Here is a 12,343-nt window from a genome sequence, read left to right on the forward strand (position 1 = left end):
CCCGAGGGCCCCCCCAGTCCCTGTGTCTTCTGGCTGTGCCACCTGAGCCATTCCACCCCAGTCTTACTCTTTCAGAGAAAGCCACAGCGTCTCTGCCCCTAAACACCTGAACAGGCCAGGGTCATTGTGAATTGCCCGGGACTGGGCTCTATGGCTGGCAATACAGTCCCAAAGTGGGAATATGACCTTGGAGAAACACAAAACCTGGAAAAAACACAGTCAGCCTTCCTTGAAGAAGTTGGTTTTCCAAACCTCTCCTCAGGATTTTATTAGGTCTTTCAAAGCAAGGAGACAAATAAGTGCATTTTTTTCTCCAGCACATGGGATCACCCTGGACTTGAATCTCAATCCAGCAGAGTCTCGACCCCACGTGGCCCTGCATGTCCTGCGCGCACTACGCCCGGCCTCGGGAGAAGGTTGGCAGGCGCTGCCCTCCGAGGGCGTGGAAGGGCCCGTCCTCTGGCACCCGGTCCCCAGCAAGGTGGCCGCCACCCTCCACCCAGAACGCCTTCTCTTCCTCCCACAGGGCATTCTCTTCCTCCCAGAGGGACTTTTTGTCCTCCCACAGGGCCTTCTCCTCCTCAAGGAGGGCTCTTTCCTCCACCCACAGGGCCTTTTCTTCCTCCCACAGGGCCTTGTCCTCCTGAAGAAGATTCCGGTCTCTTTCCCATAAGGCATTGTCCTCTTTCCAGAAGGCCTTATCCTCCTTCCAGAAGGTACGGTATTTTTTCCAAAAAGTTTTCTCTTCTTCCCGGAAAGATTTTTCCATTTCCCAGAAGGTTTTCTCCTCTTTCCAGAAGGTTTTCTCTTCTTCCCAGAAAGGTCTCTCCTCTTCCCAAAAATCCAAGATCTGGCCCCGGAAAGCACGGATCTTGCCTCGGAAATTCCACATCTCCTCCCTGAAGTCTTCTATTTTCTCACGGAAAATTCTCATCTCTTCCCGAAAAGCCTTTTCCTCCTGCAGCTTGTGGATGAGTTTCTTCCGGCGAATACTGGGAGGGGATGACACCAGGGAGCGGACGCAGGCGAGCCCCATCCATTTGCCCACCTTGAAGGGGAACATCTTCCTCGCCAGCTGGAATGGTGGGGTGGCCGCGATGGAGGACAGGGCCGCTGGCCAAGTCCAGGTCAGCTGGTTAAAAACCCTGTGGGGGGCACCAGAGAGAACAGTCCATGAGTATCACATGCCAGGGGACAGCCCTCGGGTCCATACTGTTCGATTTGGGAAAATTTGACTCCTGCTCTCTTTGTCCTCGTGGTGGCATTTGTGAGGGACAAGCTTTGGTAGAGAAACATGCTGGGTGGTCGTGGCCTTGGGCTGAAGAGTCTGTCAGTACTCATGCTCAAGCCTGTGCCAATTCTCGGCCAACAAAGACAGTGGTTCTAAACCAGGGCATCAGAGCACACAGGTGTGACATGGTAAAAGGTGTGTTGCTAAAAGTCCCACAGCATTTTTAATCTAAGGAAAAAAAAAAAAAAACAACAACAACAACAAAAAAATAAAAGTCCCACAGCATGGAAAGAACTGACTTTTGTTAAATCACTCAGAACTAACTTAAGGTTTTTGCCTTCTCACTTGGGAAGTGCTCACATCCTCCTGGGGTGGGGGTGGGGGACGGATGCTCACAGCAGGGGCCTCACACATGACTGTCCTTTGCTCCAAGCCTCCTGGGACACAGAGAGTGAGGCCCACTGACCTAGTGGAGTCTATTTTAGTAGAAGAGTCTGTTTGGGGAATAGAGGTCTAACACAAAAAGGTGAGAGGCGATGGCAAATGTTGGCGAGGGTGAAGGACAAGAGGACTCTCACACACTGTTGAGTAACGGCTAACAGTTATGAAGACGCCACATTTACCCAGCAGCTCCAGTCCCAGATACAAACCCTGAACTGTGACCAGGATACACATACGAGCATGTTCGAGGAGCTTTGTTCATAAGAGTTCATTACTGGAAACAAGCCAGTGATGGTCACAGTAGAATGGAATAAAAAATGGCGTTATCTCCATGTGCTGGACAGCACAGCTACCTACCACAGCATGGATGAATCTTATAAATGCAATGCAGAAAGAAGCAGGATCAAGGAATTTCAAAGAATAAAGTTCCAAAAGAAGCAAGATTCAACTCCTTTGTTGAGAGGAACATACTTAGGTGATTACACAAAAAAAGAAAAGCAAGGAAGTGTGTCCCAGAGCCAGTTAGTCAGGACAGCAGTTGCTTGTGTGGGGCTGGTTGTGTGGGGCTGGCAGTGTTCTGTGTCTTTGTGTGGGTGGCGGTTTCATGTGTGTCTTTATGAAAATGTGTTAAGCTGTACATGGATACTTTATATGCCCCAGTTAATACAGTATATTACACAATGAAATAAAAGCTGGAGTGGGGAGAGAAATACAGGGGGGAAGAAAAAAAGAAAAAAGGAAACAAGGAAGGAAGGAAATAAAGAAGGAGAAAGAGGGAGAAAGATCTCCAAACCGCTGTCATGTATCTGAGGTGTCAGATGTCAGAACTAGCCACAAAAATTCCAGTAACCGCAAAGGTGGATCGAGGGATGAGAAAAAGGACAGGGCAGGGGCTGGTGGTTGGGGTGCAGGGAAGACCGCAGTGCAGCCAGACACAGGGCGCATGCGCACGGCCAGGGCCGCGGTCTCCATTTTGTGCTTTCTGGAGGAAGCTCCCAGCGTCCGGCCTCACTCAGTGGACCTCAGCAAAGACCACGCTGTGGAGCAACATGAGGCCTTTCGAGGAGGTTGTAGGGGCTTTCCCCGTGTCTTTCCATTTCTAGTTTGGGAGCAGGGAGTGGGGGAGAAGGAAAGGCACACAGCGGGCATTCTCTTGCGTGCGTTGTGCGTGCGTGTGTGTGTGTGCACGCGTACTGTGGGCAGCCACCCAGTCACACAAGCTGGAAACCTAGGGCTCATCCTTGACCTCTTCCTCTCCCTCACAGGCTTTTCATCAACCATCAAGCTCTACTAGGTAACGTTTCTTAAAGCCATATCACCCTCCCATCTGCCCCCTACGCTGTAGCCCTAGGGCATTTCCAAAACACTGTCCCATCATCTCACACCTGCTTACACCCCCTCAAAGACCCCATAGCCCAAATATCAAAACCAAGCACCCTAGTAAGGCCCTGTGCAACCCGACTCCTGCTGTCCTACCCTGTCTCCACTCTAAGATTCGGTGACAGTGAGCTGAATTCAGTTCTCGGGACCCTGTCTGCAGTCGCCTGCCTCTACTCAGAAGCACATGCCATGTCCTGTACTGAGATCACCTTTTCCTCCTCCTGTGGGCTTGAATTCCTGTTCATCCCTGGCCCTCTGAAAACTCCTTGGACCCTCCAGACAAGGTTCTTCACCACTTCCCTGACATCCCTGTCTCGACATATCCTCTAATTAATACTTGTCATGCTTGATTGAAATGATGTGTGGATATGTCATCCTGACATCTCTGTAACCCAGCATCTAATATAAAGCTGTGCATATAGGAGGGAGTTGATAAAAATGTTGGTTGAATTGATCTGAATTTAATTGAAGTTTGGAACTTTGATGTGCTATTATGTCCTATTATGGTTCTTTGTCTAGGATCCCTCAAATATGCTAAGTTCTCCCCCAGTTCCCTGCTGTCCTGCTCTCTCTCTCTCTCTCTAGCCTTGCCTAACCTCGCTTCAGTTCACCTATATGATTCTTCAGGACTCAGATAAGGAGTCACCTCCTTCGAGAAGCCTCTCCTGATGCCCCCTTGCTAAGCTCAGACTGAGTGTAGGCCCCTCCTGTCCTGCTACAAACACCTCATCTCCCATCTCCATGTCCAGCATCTGGTACAATGTCTGGCACAAGATAGATGCTCAGGAAATATCGGCTGAATGAACGACAGTCTCCTGGGTCAGAATGTTGGAAAAAATTCATCTCCAAGTTTTTCTCAAGATACCACTAAACTATTTTTGAGGAAGGATCAAATAAGTACCATATCAAATATGTGGATGTATACTTAGAAATAAAGTACAATATAAAACTAGATGTGCATCTATGTAGATATAAAACATTAATTAAGAAACATGTCTAGGCTTCCTGATTATACTTTAAGACTAGAAACTTGTTATTTATTTATTTATTTATTTTGAGACAGAGTCTCACTCTGTTGCCTGGGCTAGAGTGCTGTGGTGTCAGCCTAGCTCACAGCAACCTCCAACTCCTGGTCTCAAGTGATCCTCCTGCCTCAGCCTCCTGAGTAGCTGGGACTACAGGCATGTGCCACCATGTCCGGCTAATTTTTTCTCTATATATTTTTAGTTGGCCAATTAATTTCTTTCTATTTATAGTAGAGATGGGGTCTCGCTCTTGCTCAGGCTGGTTTCAAACTCCTGATCTTGAGCGATCCTCCCACCTCGGTCTCCCCAAGTGCTAGGATTACAGGCGTGAGCCACCGTGCCCGGCTGGAACTTATTTTTAAGGGAAATGTTATATATTACCTCACAACTAGAACAAATACTATACAATCTAAAGCCAACAGTTACCTACTGTTTAGCTGTTTCCCAGCCGGGCAAGTCCTACAGCCCCCAGAGGGCAGGGCACCATTGTCACGTCAGATCCCTAGTGATGCGGGCGCAGGCTCACCCCAACACTGCCTGTGGTGACCCCTGCGGACCACTCCATCCTGCCCCGCAGGATGGAAAGGGCCAGGATGGGACCCTGAACGAGAAACTTGAAGGGAAGGAGAGAGTACCTGAAAGGTTTGAAAGACTTCGCCATCTTCCATCTTTGACTTCACCAGTGGGGTGGTGCAGTTGATGACTCACCAAGGATTGTGACCTCAGATTCTGTCTGGATTGTCTCCAGGAGTGGGATGCTGGGAAACCACTTGCAGTGGGGGATTTGTACGTGGTGAGTTACTTCCCTCACTGCTGTTGAGATTCTTTGTCTTTGTCTTTTGACAGTTTGCTTGTGATATGTCATGGTGTGGATCTCTGAGTTTCTCCTACTTGGAGTTTGGTGAGCTTCTTGGATATACAGATTTGATGCAGTTTTTCATCAAATTTGAAAGTTTTGGGCCATTATTTGGCAGATGTCATGGGCTGAGTTGTGTCTCCCTGCAAATTCATATGCTGAAGTCCTAACCCCAGTACCCCAGTACCTCAGAATGTGACTGCATTTGAGATAGAACCTTTAAAGAGGTAATGGAGGCTGGGCGCAGTGGCTCACACCTGTAATCCTAGTGGTCTGGGAGGCCGAGGCAGGAGGACTGCTTGAGGTCAGTCTGAGACCAGCCTGAACAACAGCAAGATCAGATCTCTATCAAAAATAGAAAAATTAGCTGGATGTGGTGGTGCATACCTATAGTTCCATCTACTCGGGAAGCTGAAGCAGAAGGATCACATGAGTCCAGGAGTTTGAGGCTGCAATGATGCCACTGCAGTCTACCTGGGGCAGGAGAAGGAAAGACGAGAGAAAGAAAGAAAGGATGGGAGGAAAGAGTAAGAAAGGGGGAGAGAGAGAGGGAAGAAGGAAGGAAAGAGAAAAGAAAAAAGAAATAAAGAAAAAAGAAGAAGTAATGGAGTTAAAATGAAGCCAACAGAGTGGGCCTTAGTCCAATATAATGGGTGTCTTTAAAAGAAGAGGAAATTAGGACACAGACACACTCAGAGGCAAGACCATGTGAAGACACAGGGAGAAGGTGGCCATCTGCAAGACACAGGCAGAGGCCTCATAAGGCACCTCCTACTGACACCTTGATTTTGGACTTGCAGCCTCTAGAACTGTGAGAAAATAAATTACTGTTGTTTGAATGACCCCATCAGTAGTACTTTGTTAGGGCAGCCATAGCAGACTAATACAGCAGGAATTTCTATTTTGTTTCATTCCCAGCACTTAGAACAGTGTCTGGCACATAGCTCACATAATTTTTGACTGACTAAATGGAGTTTCTAATAAGAAGCAAGGGAAAAGATCTCTACTTGCAGGTTTTCTCTCTACATATGTGTGATTTCTATTCTTTTACTCCTTCCCATTACACTTTTTATCCTAGAAAAGTTTTCATCCTTGCCTTCCCCAGTTTCTTCTTCCAGTGAAGGAAGCACTTTTCCTCATCTTGCCTGTTTCTGGGGACATTCTCTACATCCTGTTTGCCTCTGCGAGTTCCTCGGGATCTTTGTTCTTCGTGGTTGTGGCAGATTGGATTTTCCAAAGATGGCCTTAATATCCCCCGTCCATATGCTCTTCTTACACTGTGACTTTGCCAATGCCCCATCAAGAGGCAAAGTTGTCCCTTCCCCTTCAACCTAGGTGGGCCTTTGGTTGCTTCAACCACCAGAGCACAGGAAAACTGGTGGTGTCCTGAACAGCAGGTGCTGAAGCCTTTTCAACCAGCCAGCTGGAGTGTTTAACTGCTCCCAACTCCATGCTCATAGCCTGAAACAGCCATAGAGGGATTATTTATATCATGAGATATAAATGCTACAAATATATGGCAAATGCTACAAGTCACACACACACACACACACACACACACACACACACACACACACACACCCTTGTGTGCCTTTCCTTCTCACACAGCTGGTTGATAAACACCAGCAAATCACTGTTTCTGAGGCTAGATCATAAAAGGTGATAGTTTCTTCTTGTTCTCTTAGTACAACTGTTAGTTAGTACAATTCCAGCCCACATGTGGTAAAGAAGCCCAGGGTACATGAAAAAGTCACATGCAGTTCTGGCTCATGCTCCCAGCTGAGGTCCTAGCCACAGCTAGCATCAGCTGCTGCTGTACATGTGAGTGAGGATACCTTCAGATGACAGCAACCCCAGCCATTGTCTCATTCATGTGAGCGACCCAAGTGAAAACCTCCCAGCTGAGCCCTGCCAACCCCTAGAACTGACAGAGATAATAAATGATCATTGTTCTTTATACTCCTTAGCTTGGAGAGTTTACACAGCACTAGATAATCAGAACAGTGATACCTGCTCTTTTCTTCACTATGGGATCATAAGTTAAAGCAAAGGAAAATGCATCCGTTTAACATTTTAAAAAATGTTATATCCATTTTATTTGATGAATCTTCATGCTCAGTGTGAGATTCAGTCATTTTTACATTCATTCATTTATTCCACAAATGTTAGCTGAGTGCTAAATAAGTAACAAACCCTGTGCTTATTGTTAAGGATTAGAGGAGCTCACAAATGGAGAAAAAATGGAAACAACAAAATACAAAAATAGTGTGGAAAACACCATAGAAGTGTGTCCAGCATACACTGGGGGTACATGAAGGACAAAGGGATCAACTTTCTTGATTGGAGGTGCACAGAAAGCAGGAGACAGTCAAATAATATTTCATAAAGGATGTCTGGGTTGAGACCTGAAAGCTGTATGGGTTTCCAGGTTCCTAGTGGGAAGGGTTTCCAAGATAGAGAGCAGCCCATAAGAAAGGTGTGGGAGCTGCAGAGATCAGATCCTTAAGCCCTTGTTTTGCATGACTGGACCTTTTAATGCTAGAGAGTTGTAGAAAGATTTATGAGTGGGCAGGTGCATGTTGAACCATGTTGAGAATTACCAGGCTGGACAGATAAGCAGAAACCAAGTTATAAAGATGTTTGATTCTGTCCTGAGAAAAAATTCTTGGTAAAATATGAATTAATATTATTTTAAATGTATTACAAATCAGCAAACAACATCATGCTTAATGATAAAACACTCAGGGCTATGTGTCCGTAATTGCACATTGATTTAATGGTACCAAACAGCTACCGCTGCTATCTATTCCGATTGGTGCCCCCATTCTCATTGGTCAGGGCCCTTGTTCAGTTTTTAAATATTAAAAAAAATTATTCCTGAAAATATTATTAAAATCAAGAACAAGACAAAGTGGAAAGCACTCACAATTTTGTATACAGTAGCCAATATATTAGACAAGGAAATAAAACGAGAGGTACAAATATTAGAAAGGAAGAAATCATCATTATTTATATATGAGAGAGAGAATCACTTAAAATTTTAGAATTGATAACAATCAGGAAGAAATAAGAGTAGAATGCCAATTCTCCCCAAATTTATCTATAAACTTAATGCAATCTCACACAAAATTACCAAAGGTTCCTCCCATCCTCCAGGGGAAACTTGACTAAATAACCACCTTATAAAAAGTAATCCGGAAAAATAAATATCTGAGAAAGATTAGGAAGAGCCAGCTGCTACAATGTCTTCTGCCTTAGAACCCCAGCTAGGAGACAGCCAGGTGCCAAGGCTGGGAAAGGCAACCGTTTCTCAATGCGACAACCGGGGCACACCAAAAAGCGGACTGCAGGAGGCGGTGGGATCCAGGGCAAAGAGCCCCCAGCAGGTGGCGCTGTGCATCTCCCCAATCCTGACACACGCCCACAAGTTAGGGACAAGAAGACAGGCATTGTTCCTTTACTCAAGCCCATGCTAAGGTGCCACTGTTGAGTAAGAGCCCTGAGTAAATGGGCTGAGGCTGGAAACCTGACAGCCTGTGCAGGGGCATGCCCACGCATCCTCCCAGGGGGCCCTGGGACGCTGAACTTGGCCCTGAAGGAGACCCTGGGATTTTCCCAGAGCACCCTGGACAACTGCCGGCTCCACAGAGGCCCTTAGACTCCCTCCAACCCCCCAGCAGTCAGTGTGTTTATAAAATTGTGGTAAAATACACATAACTTCAAACTTACCATCTTAACCATTTTTAAGTGTATAGTTCAATAGTGTCAAGTGGATTCACGTTGTTGTGCAATCTCTTTTTTGTCTTGTAAAACTGGAAATCCATACTTAATAAACAATAACTCCTCATTCTCTCTTCCCCTCAGCCTTGGCAACCACCACTCTGCACCATCTCTATGAAAGGAGACTATTCTATGTACTTCACATGAGTAGGATCACATAGTATTTGCCTTTTAGTGACTGGCTTATTTCACTTGGCATGGTGACCTCAATATTCATCTAGTTTGTAGCACAGGTCAAGTGTTGACTGTTGTTTAATTCTTCTTCTTCTGGACTATGAACTAGTTTAGGACTCAGACATCCTGTTTCTCTTTTTTCTTAAATTATCTTCAGGAAAATTATAACGCTGACAAAAGTGAAAAAGGAAATGAAAGCTTCTATTGAAACTTTGACTCAGGTAGAAGAACCTTTTGACTCGGGTAGAAGTTCAAACGAGGGACCCTGACGCTCTTCTCCCAAATTAGGAAGCTTTCAGGATAGTAGATGGTAAATATAGAGAAAATTACTGAAATAGAAGAGTAACAGAATGAAAAACTCTCCAAAGGAAGCATGAAGAGAATGAGAATGGTTACACAGAACGAATTTATTTGGGAATAAAACACAAGAAAAGACAAAAACAATAACAATCTTTTGCATAATCTCGGGGAAGAGAGAGAGAGTGAGCACTTGTTCGTGTCCATTGGCTTTCTGATCACTCCTGATGAGGGGTGCACAGCTTGGTCTTTGGGCAACTTTAGTCTCTCCTTTCATTTGTACAGTTCTGTCAAGAAGTCAGGCATATCGTCAGTAGTAACTCACAGACTCCTTTGTAATTAAATTCAGGCACGCACTCATTAACTCATTTGAATTAAAATTCCTTACGGAATACATTGGATTTTATGAAATAATCCTTTTATTCGGTGTCTGGCTTGGAGTAAGCAGTATTTGTTCAATGAATGAATGAACTCACTTTTACCAGCAGGGCCACCTCAACTAACAACATACATAAAAAAATTGATACTCTGAATTCAACTTTCACTCAATTCTACTATCATTTCCCTAAGATGCCCTTTGTTCATATGGCAATAGGGCAGTGAGACAGAGCATGGACTCTGTATCACACAGTGCCTGAGTTTAAATTCATCACACACTTCGTAGCTATGCAGCCTTAATCTCTCTGTGCCTCATGCTCTTCATCTGTGAAATGGGGATATCAGCAGTACCTACCTTGCTTTGGGCAGCAGTTCCAGCAGTGTTTTTCCAACCATAGGGACAGCAGCTGCTTCCACAGTCAGCTGCTAATCTCTGGGTTACCCCCACCACTCCCAGGAAGACTGCCCCTATCACCTGAAATGCTGTCTGTTTTGACCCCTGGGCTGAAAGACACCAGCTCCAGGCCAGGCTGTTTGTCACCATGTGCTCCCTGATGCCGCCATCACAGCTGGGAATCCTTAAGGCTCTGGCCTTGCTGCTCACAACCACTCTACTTCAACATGCTCAGTGTGAGAAGAGATTCAAGTACAGTCATGCGTCACCAAACAATGGGAACACGTTCTGAGAAATGCATTGTTAGATAATTTTGTCCATGTGTGAACATCACGGAGTGTATTTACACAAACCTAAATGGTGTAACCTATTGTACACCTAGGCTAGATGGTATCTTTCTCCTGGGCTACAGCCCTGTACTGGGCTACAGCCCTGTACGGCACATAACTGTACTGAATACTGTAGGCAATTGTAACACAATGAGGAGTATCTGCATATCTAAGCATAGAAAAGGTAGCGTATAAAGGATTTTTTAAATGGTACATCTTTCCCATGAACAGAGCTTGCACAACTGCAAATTGCCCTGGGTGAGTCAGTGAGCAGAGAGTGACTGTGAAGGCCAGGACTTCACTGCACACCACTGTAGACTTTATAAACACGGTGAGTTTAGGCTACACTACTTTTATAACAAATATTTTTCTTTCTTCAAGGATAAATTAACCTTAGCATACTGTAACTTTTTTTTACTTTATATACTTTTTAATTTTTTTTGAAACTTTTTGACTCTTTTGTAATAACACTTAGCTTAAAACACAGTGTGTAGCCATACAGAAATATTTTCTTTCTTTATATCCTTATTCTATAAGCTTTTTCCGTTTTGACTTTTTTTTTTTTTACTTTTTAAATTTTTGTTAAAAACTAAGAAGCAAACACACACACACTAGTCTACACCTACACAGGGGCAGGATCATCAATGCCACTGTCTTCCACCTTCACATCTTGTCCCACTGGAAGGTCTTGTGGGACAAAAACATGCATGGAACTGTCATCTCCTGTGATAATGATGCCTTCTTTTGGAATACCTCCTGAAGGACCTGCCTGAGGCGGTTACAGTTAACTTTTTAAAAAATATATAAAATAGAAGGAGTGCACTCTAAAATAATAAAGCAAAGTATGGTATAGTAAATACATAAGCCAGCAGCAAAGCCATTTACTATCATGACCAAGTATGCTGTACTGTACATACTGGCATGTGGTAGGCGTTTATACGACTGACAGCGCAGTAGGCTAGTTTACACCCGCGTCACCACCGAGAGGAATGTGTTGCAATATGACATCACTAGGCAGTAGGAAAATTTCCACTTCATTATAATCTTATGGGACCACCGTAGTATATGTGATCGGTCCTTGAAAGAAACGTCCTTACGTGCCTACACATCCTTTCCTCCAGCGAGGCCCCTCCCTTCCTGCTCCTGTGCCCCACGCCCCACGTGGAGTGCTGTGGTCAGTGCGGATTCAGGGCCGGGAAAGCGGCCTAGGGCGCAGGATGTAAGGAGGCTCCACGCGCAGGCCGTGCAAGTGCAGGGGTGGCCTTGAATCCCAGCAGCCCCTTACGGTGTCTGCTAATCGTCTCACCCAGTCCTGTCCCTGTAGACCTGCCTTTTCCACTAAAACAACAACAAAAAGCGTAGAATGCCAGGGTTGGAGGATGCGTTTAATGTCACGTGATGCCACTATTCCTCAAAGTCCGGTCCATGGAGCACCCACCGGAGACTTAGCAGAGTCTAAAATGCAGATTCTGGAGCCAAGCCCAGACCTACGGTTCACAGTCTTTGGGAGGTGGGGAATCTGCATTTTAGCAGCGTCTCAGCACTTCTTTATAAATCGACGGTGGAGAACTTCTGCTACTTGCTGCTTGCTTGCAAGGGCGACACAGCCCCACAAACGGCCTGTTCCCTGTTCCATGTCTAAGACGGCAGCTGTTAGAAAGTTTATTCCTGAAAGAGCCCCGTTCTGCGTCCCTGTAACTTCACTCCGCCTCCCATGTGGCATCTGGATTGGGGGCGGGGAGGGTCCTTTTACTCCCCGTGCACGGGGCAGTCCTCAAGTACACGGGCACCTGCCACGTCCCCAGCGCGCGTGGATGGCGCACCCCCACCCTCCTTCCCAAGCCAGCCCGTGCAGCCCGCTCTTGCTCGAGCGCCCCGCCACGCGGCGCGGCCACCAAAGCCGGAGCGCCCTCCCCGGCTGCTGCGCCGCCCCCTCGCGGCCGGGCCGCTCCGGGTGCGCGCGCCGGCGGGCGCCGACCCACGCGGGGGAGGGGGCGGGGCAGGGTATCCGCCCCGCGAGGGGGAGCCGCGAGGTGCTGTCGTGCTGCGGGAGACAAC

At 46.3% G+C, this 12,343-nt stretch overlaps 1 protein-coding gene across 3 annotated transcripts; it reads right to left on the minus strand.

Moving 5' to 3' along the window:
- Positions 1-225: 225 nt before the first annotated feature.
- On the minus strand, positions 226-4,799 carry CCDC70 (coiled-coil domain containing 70). 3 transcript variants are annotated; one of them, XM_012782666.3, is made up of 2 exons: positions 4,713-4,799; positions 226-1,145 (listed from the first exon to the last, which is right to left on the minus strand). In XM_012782666.3, the coding sequence occupies exons 1-2, from the start codon at positions 4,736-4,738 to the stop codon at positions 395-397; spliced, it is 777 nt and encodes a 258-aa protein (XP_012638120.1). In that variant the 5' UTR covers positions 4,739-4,799; the 3' UTR covers positions 226-394. The 3 variants fall into 3 exon arrangements, with proteins under 3 accessions (XP_012638120.1, XP_012638122.1, XP_012638121.1); XM_012782668.3 differs by lacking the exon at positions 4,713-4,799 and adding an exon at positions 4,508-4,593; XM_012782667.3 differs by lacking the exon at positions 4,713-4,799 and adding an exon at positions 4,504-4,566.
- Positions 4,800-12,343: the final 7,544 nt, after the last annotated feature.

Source organism: Microcebus murinus, chromosome 13 (genome assembly GCF_040939455.1).
Source record: "Microcebus murinus isolate Inina chromosome 13, M.murinus_Inina_mat1.0, whole genome shotgun sequence".
NCBI classification, from domain to species: Eukaryota; Metazoa; Chordata; class Mammalia; order Primates; family Cheirogaleidae; genus Microcebus; species Microcebus murinus.

Excerpts from the sequence above, each read along its gene's own strand:
- CCDC70 (XM_012782666.3), bottom strand. The coding sequence starts at position 4,738 with ATGGCGAAGTCTTTCAAACCTTTCAG. Across the intron at positions 1,146-4,712 it reads AAGTCTTTCAAACCTTTCAG|GGTTTTTAACCAGCTGACCT; the intron begins GTACTCTCTCCT and ends TGCCCCCCACAG.